This window comes from Mustela nivalis, assembly GCF_964662115.1.
Source record: "Mustela nivalis genome assembly, chromosome: 9".
NCBI classification, from domain to species: Eukaryota; Metazoa; Chordata; class Mammalia; order Carnivora; family Mustelidae; genus Mustela; species Mustela nivalis.
The window spans coordinates 39,303,671-39,318,125 of NC_139028.1; the positions used below are offsets into that span (position 1 = coordinate 39,303,671).

Here is a 14,455-nt window from a genome sequence, read left to right on the forward strand (position 1 = left end):
TCCTTTTAAGAAGTAAACTTATGCAAAAAAGATAAGAAAATATATAACGATAAGCAACATTTGGTATTCCCAAAGAAGGAAATTACCTGAGATCATGACCTGAGCCGGGACCCTGAGATTATCACCTGAGCTGAAGACAGAGGCTTTAACCCACTGAGTCACCCAAGCTCCCAGAAGGGAAAATTTTTTTGAGAAAAAATGTGTGTGTTTAATTATTTAATGATTCAATTAAATTTTTTAAAAATAGATACCCTTTCATTGTGTTTAGAGCCAATAAAGGTTAATATTGCTGTACATCTAAAGGTTATTTAAGCTAGTGATCAAGTAATTGAAATATGGTATTTTTAATAAAGTAGGGAGGGGATGGAAATAATTTTGACTTAGTCCTTTTTCCTAATTAGATTTCTAATTGTAGATATCTCAAGAAGACTGACCCAAATGATTAAAAATTAGGTTAATTTTCCTAGTCTAGATCTGCTTTTGGCAATAGCATAGTCTGATGAAGCATCATTCTTAACCACTCATAAGATCCTTTAATATGTGACATCCTTCCAAGCAGTCAGAGAGGAAAGTACAATAGCAGAAAAGAAATGTAAACGTTACCATTCTAGAGGTCAGATATTCTGTTTGGCTTTCTAAATTCTGGCTTCATCAGAGAAGACAGATAATCACAGCATACTGATTGTAGTTTAACTTTGTGAGAAATGGAATGTTCTGAGTAATTAAATATTCCATTCAACTTGTGATTAACAGAAACCTTTTTTGTTATTATTTTTTAAATGTCTGTGAATTCAACATTGCTTCATTATGACAAAGATTGTTTAGCACATAAGGCACAGACTAGCAGATATAGTCAGATTCCCATTATGTATGCTATAAATGAAGGCATCATTTAAATTATCTTCCTTTCTTCATCTTTCCCTTCCTTCATCCTTTCATCTAATGTTTGCTTCTTTTCTAAAATATCAGCGTACTGGCTGTTTTAATGACATTTTTATTTCTAAAGAAAAAGAAAACTTAATATTTCTATATTTTTATACCCAGGTATGATTCACTATTTGATACATGCCTACAGGGAAAAAGTTGATTGAAGATATAGTTCAGTTGGAAAAATTTTTCTTTGCCAATTGAAAAATTGAAAAATTGGGATTTTTCTGTCTGTACTAAAGAATGATATGTAGTCTCAAAAAAATGTTCTAGGCCAAAAAGAAAAAAAAAAGTTCTAGGCCAAAATCTAGTACATGTTTGAACTAGAAAACTAATAGAAAAATTTAAGTGGTAATATTTATAACACTAAAAAGTGACGGTGCTTAAAAATTCCATTGATGCAAACACCAAAGAACAGGTCAGGTAACCGTTTACCTGATACACATTCTGACACCACAATGTTTATGTCCTCCTTCCGCTACTCCTTTCTGCTCCAGACCCCAGTTGCAGTGATAACAAAGGGATATTACTGATTGATGTTAAAATTAATCTTGATAGAGGAAAAATATTTTTATATTGTTGGAATACTTTTGGATTTTGAGACATCCAGTAAAACTTCAGAAAGCTTTATCTCCTTCACATATTTTGTTTCTAATATTTCTAACATTTATATCCTCACATATTTTGTTCTAATGTTAAGTTTCTACCAACAAGGTGTTCTTTTCTTTATGGTCTTCTAAATAATGGAAAGGGACAATTTGGATGTGTTAGTTCCATCTTTGCAGTGTATCTTATCAATAGGAGCATGCAGACACATATGAACAAACACATTTTACATGCATATTATATTTATTCACTTTCTGACAAAGCCATGAAACTATGCTTATAAGACAGTTAGCTACATTTTCTTACCTTTTACAGATACTGATGCTATGATTTCAGCAGAACCAAAGATGTTTTCCCCTTGGCAAACGTACTTTCCCTCATCAGATTTAGAAGCATTTAGCATCCGTAGACTTCCGTCTGGAAGAATAGCTATTCTGAAAATTATTAAAAAAGGTTTTTTCCTCTTTTACTTCAAATAAGCTAAGTGGTAAAATATTCTGATGATGTCTGAAACCACCTCCAAGGTAATGATAAATAAGATAAAGGGATCACTGTGAAAATATGCAGTAATAGTAGAAATGTTTTACCTTTCCAGAAATTATGCAATAAACCCACTTAATATCTTCTTATACTTAAAAGGGTTAGAGTATTACAGGTTATTTTTCTTTTGACCCTTTTTGACAGTTAATTTTGAAACTGGTGGGAAAAGGTGACCCTGAATTTGGTTATTAAAACTTTTACTATAATATCACCCAGTGATATTTTAATATGAAGTTTGAGTATTTTACTTCAAACCCAGAGTGACCTCAAAAATCAAATATAAAAAGAAACAGCATAAAAACATAGAGGAAGACAAGTACAGAACATAAAATTAATTGTACACAGCTAAGAAATGATTTATGGTAGTTTCTTTACAGTGCCATGAGTACAGCAAGGGTATGAAAATGAGACCTGATACCTGATACCTGGGCTGCTCACACTGCATTCCTTAAACTTAAAAACATGATAGTTGAGTTTGTGTTTGGGCTTTTCTGAGACCTTTGTTAAAAGTGTACTCTGAGTCATATGAAGGTGAAAAATTAAGGCATTATTAAAAATTTTTAGAAGTTCAGCAAAAATGAGGTTGACATTTGGGATTATCATTTTATCCTGTGTATTCATCATCCCAGAAATATATGGATTTCAGAGTTGATTAGTACTTTTGTCTTTTTTCTCCCTTCTATACTCCTGAAATATAACTCATTTTTTTTAAAGATTTTATTTATTTATTTGACAGAAAGATCACAAGTAGGCAGAGAGGCAGGCAGAGAGAGAGAGGGAAGCAGGCTCCCTGCTGAGCAGAGAGGCTTTTGCAGGACTCAATCCCAGGACCCTGAGATCATGACCTGAGCCGAAGGCAGCGGCTTAACCCACTGAGCCACCCAGGCTCCCCTATAACTCGTTTTTTTCACCAGTGCATCAACCTCCTCAAGCAACCTGAAACTAAATAGCAGTGGCTTTTATGGTTTTATTTGATATGACACCAGAGTTTGGACTGACTTTTAGGAAAGAGAAAGTAATAGGTGTTTGGTAAGAGCCAGTGGCCCTACTGAACTTAAAATACTAAAATCGAATTTCCCTAGTTCTGTAAAGAATAGTTTATTCAATGGTAATATAATTATCTTATATTATTTAAGAAAAAAAATGGGTTAAATATGTTTAGTCAATATCCTTCATGTTTTTTTAAAATATGTATTCAATCTTGCCAGTCACCGAGAACTGAGTTATTTAAAGCATTGAGCCTTTCAACAATAGGATTAGATTCTAGGTTGCTGACTATTGCTTATGAATTTATACTTATATACTATTATCAATAAAGATACTAGTTTTTTTTTTTTTTTTTTTTTGACAGAAATCACAAGTAGGCGGAGAGACAGGCAGAGAGAGAGAGAGAGAGAAGCAGGCTCCCTGCCGAACAGAGAGCCCGATGCGGGGCTCGATCCCAGAACTCTGGGATCACCTGAGCTGAAGGCAGAGGCTTTAACCCGCTGAGCCACCCAGGCGCCCCAATAAAGATACTAGTTTAAACACATAATACTCTTTTCAATATACATCAGAACTGTTTTACAACTTATAAGAAGGAAAACAAACTTAGAGGCAAGCCAAACTAAGAATAGAGAATTTGTTTTTGTAGTTTATGTCTAGGAGAGACACTGACTTCAGACATTTGGAAAACACAGTGCCTTTAAATGTTATAAAATCTATTGAAGATGGCCAATGCAAGATTCTGATGATTAGATAGCGCTCATTTTGTATAAAAAATGAAATATATTTATTCCATTTATCCAAAGGTACACATACTATAACAGGATATATTTGAAAGTAAAAATTATACTTTTCATAAACAAATGGTAATATCTTATAAGAATTATAAACTTTATTGAAATATAAATTATAATATTTTACTAATATTTTGCAAATACCTATATTTTATCAATTAGCATAAATTCTAATCTAGGAGGTGAGAAATTTGGCTTAGAATTTACTTCATTTAGAAAAATAAATGCGGGGCGCCTGGGTGGTTCAGTGTGTTAAGCCGCTGCCTTTGGCTCAGGCCATGATCTCAGGGTCCTGGGATTGAGCCTGGAATGGGGCTCTCTGCTCAGCAGGGAAAGTGCTTCCCCTTTCTCTCTTTGCTTGCTTCTCTGCCTACTTGTGATCTCTCTCTCTCTCTCTGTCAAATAAATAAATAAAATATTTTAAAAAATGCATCTTGGGGCGCCTGGGTGGCTCAGTCATTAAGCTTCTGCCTTCAGCTCAGGTCATGATCCCAGGGTCCTGGGATCCAGACCTGCAGGGGCTCCCTGCTCGGCAGCAAGCCTTTCTCCCTCTCCCACTTCCCCTGCTTGTATTCCCTCTCTTGTTGTTTCTGCCTCTGTCAAATAAATAAATAAATAAAATCTTTTAATAAATAAATAAATGTATCTTAAGATTCTGGGAGTATTTCAGTTCCTGATTTAAGATAAGTCCTTTCTCTCTGACAGGAGGCAATATATTATACTCTCCTTTTAAAGATCTGTTTATGAACACCCCTGAATTTTAAGCTACTTGAGGAAGGAAGAATTTTGAATAGTATGGAGCTTTTTTATCTGTCAAGTCGCAGTGTCATTTAACCAAAAGCCTACCTCCAGTTCAATAGTAAATCTTTATTGGATGAGCTCATATATATATATTTTCAAATGTAGGAAAGATAAAACAGTTGAGACACTGAATGTGATTTACTTTATAATGTCTGGTTATTATGTATATAATTACTTAATATTGATTTAACATTTTCTTGCACTTTCCAAAATTTTGTATATATTCTCACCTCTTCTATTACTATGTGTCTCCTACATTTAAAATTTTCAAATTTGGGGATTAATTCTGCTGAGAAGTCCTTGAAACTGGAGTAGCATGGTAAGTCAGTGGTTAGGTAAAGGTCTCTTGGGGATATGGAGAGATTTTACAAATGCAAAGCAGCACTCTAGCATTCATCTTTCCATATTTTCATCTTCCCAACGTCTTTCCATATTTCTATCTCAAAATTTCTCTATGAGGTTCTGCCTAGCCCTGGAGATGTCTTGGTTCTCATTTTGTACCAAATTCCTGGATCTCTGCCTTATTAATCTGCCCAATGCCACAATCTGTCTAGATTAGCACTATGTTTACTCTTATCTTGCAGGATTTATTGCTGACTTCCTGAAGCCATCTTCATCTCCAAATTTCAGAGCCATTCCTCTTCCATTTTTGGCTTAAATATCAGATACCCCACAAACAATTTAGGTTCTTCCAAGTAGACTGCTTCCCTGGAAATACTACCTATTTATCTGCCATCATTTTAGAGATCATGCTCTGACTTCCACAATGTATTTTTTTTTGGGTATCATATCATACATAGTGCATATGATATTATAGAATGATTAATCATTAATTAAGATTATATGCTTTAAAGTCAGAGAGAGCTGATTTCAAATCACTGCCATTGACTAGTATGTGTGTGATTTTAAGCAGTTTATCTCTTTCCTTATATATAAAATGTTATAATTACATTTAACTTGTTCTTCAAAACTATTAACTTAATGTAAATTTGCGTACTTTAGTAGTGTTGATAGACATTAACTGAATATGTACTCAAAATATAAATAAAAATTTTGACAAATTTTAAAAGGAAAAAATAGAGTGTTGCAAACCTCAAATATCTTGGGGTGTTCATTTAGTATTTTCTTGGGGACTAATATCTGAAATGAGAACTGAAGGATGAGAGGAAGTTAACTAGGAGTTAAGTGTGGGGAAAGGAGAGGGAATAGCATTTGCAAAGATATTGAGGTGAGAAGGACCACAAACTCTTGAAGAACTAAATGGCCAATTATGATGGCAACATATAAAGGGGGATGGGAAGGTCCCAAAGTGAAACTGGAGAGGTAGATAAGGGCAAGATCATGTAGGATCTAGTGTAATATGGGAAACGTTTGATCTCTATTTTAAGGTAATGGGAAGCTGCCATTTAAAAAATATTTTATTTATTTATTTGAGAGAGAGAGAGAGTGAGCACATGAGAGGGGAGAAGGTCAGAGGGAGAAGCAGACACCCTGAGGAGCTGGGAGCTCAATGCAGGACTCAATCCCTGGACTCCAGGATCATGACCTGTCGAAGGCAGTTGCTTAACCAACTGAGCCACCCAGGTGCCCGAAGCTGCCACTTTTTAAAAAAATAACTTTATTGAGGTGTGTAGGCATATAATAAGCTCACTTATTTAAAGTAGATGCTTTGAAAGATTTTCACAAGTGGATGCAGACACAAAACAATGACCACAATCAAGATAGTCAACACATATTATCACCCCAAAGTATCTCTGTGTTCCTTTGTATTCTGTCTCTCTAACCTCTTCTTATCATACCCCTATCACCAAGCAATTACCGATCTGCTTTGTGTACCTATGGTAAGTTTGAAGTTTTACATAATTTTATATAAACAAAACCATAATATTATATATGCCTTTTTGTTTATGTCTTGATTAATTCAGTTAAGAGAAAGCTGAGATTTATCTGTGTAGTTGTGATGACCAATAATCCAATCTTTTTTTTACTCTGAATAGAATTCCATTGTATATATATACCATGTATATACCACTATTTGTTTATCCATTCATCTTCTGGTTGGACGTTTGGGTTATTTTCTTCTTAGATCTGTTACAAATAGAGCTGCTTTTAACATTTGTGTAACAACTATCTTATAGATAGTTTGCTTTTATTTCTTTTAGAAAAGTATTTAGGACAATTTACTGGATCATAGGCTTTATGTTTATTTTTTATTTTTATTTTTTAGAAGATTTTAATTTATTTGAGAAAGGGAGAGAGACAGAGAGAGAGAGAGAGAGAGAGAGAGAAAACCAGCGCGAGAGAGGAACAGGAAGAAGGAGACTCCCCACTGAGCTGAGAACACAATGCAGGGCTCAATCCCAGGACCCTGGGATCATGATCTGAGCTGAAGGCAGATGCTTAACCAATAAGCCACCCAATATCCCTATGTTTATGTTTAATGTTTAACTTTTTTAAGGGAAATGCTATACTGTTTCTAAGCAGTCATACTATAATTTACATTTCTAGGAGCATTGTCTGAGAATTCTTGCAACACTTGAACATGATCAGTCTTTTTAATTTTAGCTATTATAACCATTAGGTAGTAGAATCTCATTGTGGTTTTTAGTTGTATTTTCTTAATGACTAATTATGTTGAGCATCTTTCAAGTGCTTATTTCCCATCATATATCTTCTTTGGTGAAGTGATCAAATATTTTGCCAATTTTTTAAAGATTTTATTTATTTATTTGACAGACACAGATCTTAAGTAGATACACAGACACAGATCTTAAGTAGGCAGAGAGGCAGACAGAGAGAGAGGAGGAAGCAGGTTTCCTGCGGAGCAGAGAGCCCGATGTGGGCCTCAAGGCAGAGGCTTTAACCCACTGAACCACCCAGTGCCCTATTTTGCTAACTTTTTAATGAAACTGCCTTCTTATTCAGGTTTGATAGTTTTAAAAAAAATATTCTAGCTATAACTCTTTTTTCAAGTGAAAAAATTTCAAATATTTTCTACCAGTTTAGGCATGTCTTAATGTTTTTCCAACAGCGGAAGTTCTTAAAGTTGATAAAGATTAATATATCAATTTATTTTATGCTTTGTGTTTTTGACACAAAATTTACCTAACCTAAAGTCACAAAAATGTTTTATTTTCCTCTAAAAATGTTATAGCTTTAGGTTTTATGTTTATGTCTATGATTCTTTTTGTTAGTTTTTCTTTATGCTGTGAGGTATGAATCTAACTTTTTCTCCTGGTTATTTTACTTTATTTTTTAAAACTTAATTTTATTTTAATTCCAGTGTAGTTAACATATAGTGTTATATTAGTTTTAGCTGTATAATGTAATGATTCAACAATTCTCTACATCACCCAGTGTTCATCACAACTAGTGCAGTCCTTAATCCCCATCATCTATTTTACCCCTCCCTCCACTTACCTCCCCTCTAGTAACCCAAAGTAGTCTGTTTCTTAGGAGTCTGATTCTTGGCTTATCTTCTCTCTCTTTTGCTTTGCCTTGTTTTATCTTGGTCATTTGTTTTCTTTCTTAAATTCCACGTATGAATGAAACCATATCATATTTGTCTTTCTCTGACTGGCTTATTTTGCTCTCCATTCATGTCTTTGCAAATGGAAAAATTTTATTCTTTTTGGTGGCTGAATAATATTCCAGCATCTATATCATCTATATCTATATGTATATCTAATATCTATATCTATCTATGCATGACACTTCTTCATCCATTCATCAATCAATGGACACAGGTTGCTTCCATAATTTGGCTATTAATAATGATGCTGATCATAGGGGGTACAACTATTTGAACTATTATTTTTGTATTCTTTGGGTAAATGCCCCGGAGTCTGATTGGATTATAGGGTATATCTATTTTTAACTTTTTGAGGAATCTCCATACTCTTTTCCAGAGTGGATGTACCAGTCTGCATTCCCACCAATAGTTGATAAGGTTTCCTTTTCCTCCACATCTTCACCAACACCTGTTGTTTCTTGTGTTTTTGATTGTAGCCATTCTGACTGGTGTGAGGGGATATCTCATTATAGTTTTGATTTGCATTTCCCTGATAAGGAGTGATGTTGGGCATCTTTTCATATGTCTGTTGGCCATCTGTATGTCTTCTTTGGAGAAATGTCTGTTCATGTTTTCTGCCCATTTGTAATTGGATTATTTGTTTTTGCGGGGTTGAGTTGCAACAGTTCTTTATGTATTTTAGATAACAGCCCTTTATTGGATATGTCATTTGCAAATATCTTCTGCCTTTTAGTTTTGTTAATTGTTTCCTTCCTTGTGTAGAAGCTTTTTATTTTGTATTTTAGTGTATTTTTTCCTTTTATAATCCTTTCTTCAGGAGACATACCTAGAAAAATGTTGCTACAGTTAGGGCCAGAGAAATTACTGCCTGTGCAAAATTTTTATGGTTTCATTTAGGTCTTTAATCCTTTTTGAGTTTATTGTTGTGTATGATGAAAGAAAGTGGTCCAGGTTCATTATTTTGCATGTAGCTGTCCAATTTTCCCAACATTATTTGTTTAAGAGACTCTTTTTCCCATTGGATATTTTTTCCTCCTTTGTTGAAGGTTAATTGACCATATAAATATAGATTCATTTCTGGGTTTTCTATTCTGTTGCAATGATCTATGTGTCTATTTTTGTGCCAGTACCATACTGTTTTGATCACTATGGCTTTGTAATATAACTTGAGGTCTGACATTGATTTGTTCCTTTATGTTTTTAATTAACTGTTTTATGCATTTAAGTGCTTCCATGTTGGGTGCATAAATATTTATAATTGTTAGATCTTCTTGTTCAATTGCCCCCTTTGTTATTATGTAGTGTCCTTCTTTGTCTCTTGTTACAAACTTTGTTTTAAAATCTATTTTAATGTAAGTATTGCTACTCTAGCTTTCTTTTGACATCCATTTTCATTATAGATGTTTCTTCATCTCTTCACTTTCAATCTGCAAGTGTCTTTAGGTCTAAAATGTGTCTCTTGTAGGCAGCATACAGATGGACCTTGTTTTTTCATCCATGTTATTTGATTGTAGCATCTAGTCTATTTATGTTCAAAATTATTGATTAATATGTATATATTGTCATTTTGTTGCTAGTTTTGTGGTTGTTTTTGTAGTTTTCTTTGATCCTTTCTTCTATTCCTCTCTGTCATGGTTTTCTTGAGTGATATATTTGAACTTTTTCTCTTTATTCTTTGTATACCTATTAATGTTTTTTATTTGCAATTACTGTTAGGGCTGTATATAACATCATCTGCATACAGTAGTCTATATTAAGTTGATGGTCTCTAAAGTTTAAGGCCATTCTTTACTCCTCTTCCTTACATTTTAGGTATTACAGTGTCATATTTTACATCTTTTTATTTTGTGAGTTCCTTGACTTTTTTTTTTTTTTTCTTCACAAAAACATTTATTTTTTTGATGCTTTTTTTGTCTCATACTTCATAATGTCACTTTTGGTCTTCATACTGAAAGAGTCCTTTTTACTGTCTTTTTCAGGCCTGGTTTAGTGGTCATAAATTTCTCTAGTTTTTGTTTGTTTGGAAAGCTCTTTATCTCTTCTTCTATTCTGAATGATATCCTTGCGGGATAGAGTATTCTTGGCTTCATTTTTTCCCATTCAGCACTTTGAATATATCATGCCCCATTTTTTTTTAATTTTTATTTATTTATTTGACAGAGAGAGAGAGAGTGATCACAAGTAGGCAGAAAGGCAGGCAGAGAAAGAGGAGGAAGAAGGCTCCCCACAGAGCAGAGAGCCCGATGTGGGGTTCGATCCCAGGACCCTGAAATCATGACCTGAGCCGAAGGCAGAGGCTTTAACCCACTGAGCCACCCAGGTGCCCAAACAACTTCAGCTGTGCAACACTCTTCATGCCACATTTTTCTGGGTAGCAAAGTTTCTGCTGAAAAATCCACTGATACCTTATGAGGTTTTCTTTATAGGAAACTTTCATTTTTCTGCTTTTAATTTTTTTTTCTTTATCACTACATTTGGCATTTTTAATTTTTTTTTTTACATTTTTCCATTTTATTTATAGTGGGTCTTGGTGTAGATCTGTTTTTGTTGATTTTTTGGGGGGTTTTCTGTACCTACTGGATATGGATCTCTCATCTCTTCAGCTTGATTGCCTTATATTGCTGTATCCACCAGGTCACTGATACATTCTTTGGCTTCCTGTTACTTACTGTTCATTCCATCTGTTATATTTTAATTTACAATATTAATCTGTTAATCTGTTATATTAATTTAAAATTTAATCTGTTATATTTTAAATTTCATTTATTGAGTTCTTCATCTTTGGTATGTCATTTAAAAAAATCTCTTTGTTAAGGGTCTCACTGATGTACTCCATTCTTTTCTCATGTTCAGTGAGTATTTTTATGATTACTTTATATTTTCTATCGGGCATATTATTTATATCTGTTTTGCTCAGATCTCCTATTGTGGTTTGTCATGTTTTTTCATTTGGGAAAAATTCCTCTGTCTCCTCAATTCGTCCACCTCTGTGTCTGTTTGTGTATGTTAGGAAAGTTAGCGCTATCCTCTGCAGAGGTCCTGGAGTGCCCTGCAGTAAAGTGTTCACTAGAACTTGCCACTTACAGGAGTCTCTTATGTGTGCTGCCTATAACCTGCTATTGTGTTTGTGTAGCATTAACTGTTGTGGGCTGTGCTTGCTCTCTGTGGTATTAGTGAGACCTAGGCAGACCGGCTCTGAGGGAGCATGATCCTTGGAGGGCTTGGGGTCAGTGTTAGCAACTTTTGCACCAAGTCACTAGTCTTAGACCAGATTAGGCCACAGTTACAATGTGCATGAGTGGCATCCACCAGATAATAAGATGCATGGCTGAGGTAGTGGCAAGGAGGGCCTGGCAACTGGGTGTGACACACAGTGTCTATGCATGAAGAGAGGCTGCTCCCAGAGTGGGGAGGTCACTAGGCATGGCATACTGTGTCCGCAAAATTTGCACTAAGCTGCAAATCCTAGGCCTATTGCCCAAAGTACATCAGCAGTTGGGAGTGCAGCACACAGCAGAAGCCATTGCCAGGGCATTTGGTGTCTGTGCCCCATGGCTGGGTGCATTATACTGTGTTTGTGTGTGTGGTGCCTGGTCAGGGCACATGAGGAATTAACAAAATTTGCACTGAGACACTAGTCTTAGGCTAGATCTCCTGAAGTTCAGCAACCATCTGGTGCATGAAACCAGGAGGCAGTGGCTGGGCAGAGCATATGCATTACTAACAAAATTTGAGTTGAGCCCAGAGACTTGGCCAGCAGGCTTAAAGAGAGCAAGTCCTCAGGAGAACTCATAGGCAGGGCTCACAGCTAGCAGGTTAGGTAGCAAGTGTCTTTGTAGTTCCACCTCCTGCAGGTGGCTCTGTGTTTATGGTATGGGGCAAGGGAGGAAAATGGTGGCTACCAACCCCTTTGTTCCCAAAGAAGTCCCCCAACATGCTCTATAATTAGTATAAACAAATATTTTTTCCATTGTGCAAGCTGCCACTTCAATGTTGCTCTGCTTGGACTGTTGTCTCTTTAGGGGCAGGGACCCTGTTATCACTCCCCCTGAAAGCTCCCCCAATGCTGAGCCAGCTGACTTTTAATGCTCCAGGATCCAAGTCCCTCTGGTCATACAAACTCATGGAATTCAGCCCCACTCTCTTTCAAGACCACACATTATGAGGATTCTTTTTCCCTGTGTGGGCTCTCTGGTGTTTTCTTTTCTCCACAACTGGAGCTCCCTCCCTCCTATGGGCAGCTCCCAGCCACCATTTCTGCCCTTCCTGACTTCTCAGATATGGCTTCTCTTCTATACTTTGTTGTGGAGTTTTTCTGCCACTCTCTGGATTTTTCTCTGGGTTATTGACTCATATATGAGTGATATATAGTTATAAATGTGGGGTGGGTGAGCTTTAGGTCTTCCTACTACATACCATCTTGCATCCCTTCCATTGATATGACTCTAACTTATTATTATTTTTTATTGTTGTATTTTGTCTTTGTTTTTGCATCAGGATGTCCATTGTCCCAGCATCATTTCTGAAAAAGATAATGTTTCACAATTGAATTGTTTTTTATTTTTGTCAAAAATCAAGTGGGTATTTTTGTGTAGGTCTATTTTTGGTTGTCCTATTCTGTTCTATTGATCTATATCCTATTTCTCTAACAAATGAAATTATCTTAATTGCTGTAGCTATATAGTAATATGTAATATCAGGAAGAATAACACCCCTCGCTTCATTCTTCTTTGTTAAGATAGTTTTGTTAAAAATTTTACATCTATGTTCTTAAGAGACATTGACCTGTAATTTTATTTTATTTTTTTTGCCTGGCTTTATTTTCAGAGTAATACTGCTTTAATAGAATGAGTCAGTAAATATTTCGCCTCTCCAAATCTCTAAAAGAGTGTCTAAGAGTTATTATTTCCTTCTTAAATATTTGGTAGAATTCTTCAGTGAAGCCATCTGATCTTGGTGCTTTCTTTGTGGGAAGACTTTAAGCTACAAATTTAACTTTTAAAATAGATATAAGGCATTCAGATTATCTACTTATTAAATGAGCTCAGAAAATATTTTTAAGCTGGGTAGTATATTTGCAAAAAAACATGTTTCCTTTATTACTTGTGCAAATGCAAAGGTTTTTTTTTTTCTTTTGGCTTATTATATTTCAGTTCTGCTTAGCCATAATAAATTGTTTAGTCCAATACGGTTATAATCTAGTAACAGGTTCTAGTACATCATCAACTCTTTGTATAAATTCAGGCAAATTCAGGTCTTACTATTGGACACTATAAAATTCAATAGTTCATTCAAAAGTGGTGCATGTCTTCTCATCGATATTTCTTATTTTCTTCTCTTAGTTTTATTTCTATTTGGTTGCACTATATGAAATTTCCAATAGTTGGTTGTTTTTGTCCTGGAAAAATGGCAGTCTCACTTGGTTCAGCCTAATGGTTATATGACTTTAGTGCACCAGTACTCTTGCAGTACTACTGAAGGAAGAAAGTTCTGCTTTTTTCAGGAGTGACTTGCACATATGTGGTCTCCACTATCTGTGATTATTTTCTTTCTCAACTGGCCAATTATCTGGCACTCATGATTCAATTGCTCCACCCTTGGTAGCTGGCTCTCTCAACTAACAAATGACATTGGATCTTCTGGATGCCATCCATCAAAAATCAACTGCAGTATTCTTTAATATGTCACCTTTCTTCGGGAATCTAGGCTGAAATGGTTATCCAGTTGCCAAGACAGAAAAAATGGAATATGCCAAACTATATTAATATTTTTATAGTTACTACATGGTAGTGGCACACAACACTTACTGATATTTCATTGACCAAAACAAGGCACTTGGCCTCAAATGCTTCAAAATAACAGGGAAGCACATTCCTATACCATGTGTCTGGAAGAAAAACTAGAAATATCTGGTCAACAGCATTAGTGATTACTGTCTTTCTTGTGCTATGCAAAATATGACAGAAAATATAAGAGAAATTTTAAGGCACAATTACTGTCCATAATGTTCAAACATTTTGATTATTCACAAGGACTACAGACCAATGTAATTATGTGTCTGCCAGGAGTTCTTGTGAAGCTCAGAAGAAGAGAGAACCAATAAAAGCTGGAAGAGTTGTTACAAGTGGAAAGCTTTATATAGATCTTAAAGAGTAGATATGTAGAAAGAAGTGGAAAAATATTTTTAGAAAAAAGGAACAAAATGAGCAAAGGAGGAAAATAAAATCAGAAATCGGTATGCTATGTTTATAAAATAGAGAAGAGATGAAAC

The 14,455-nt window shown here is 35.0% G+C and overlaps 1 protein-coding gene across 1 annotated transcript in view; it reads right to left on the reverse strand.

Annotated features, from left to right (window-relative positions):
• Window positions 1-14,455, reverse strand: part of CNTN5 (contactin 5) — a 782,527-nt gene that overhangs the window by 155,978 nt on the left and 612,094 nt on the right. Inside the window, exon 12 of the mRNA XM_082683339.1 lies at window positions 1,840-1,967. Coding sequence (XP_082539465.1) covers window positions 1,840-1,967 — 128 coding nt within the window. The remainder of the gene's footprint in view (window positions 1-1,839; window positions 1,968-14,455) is intronic.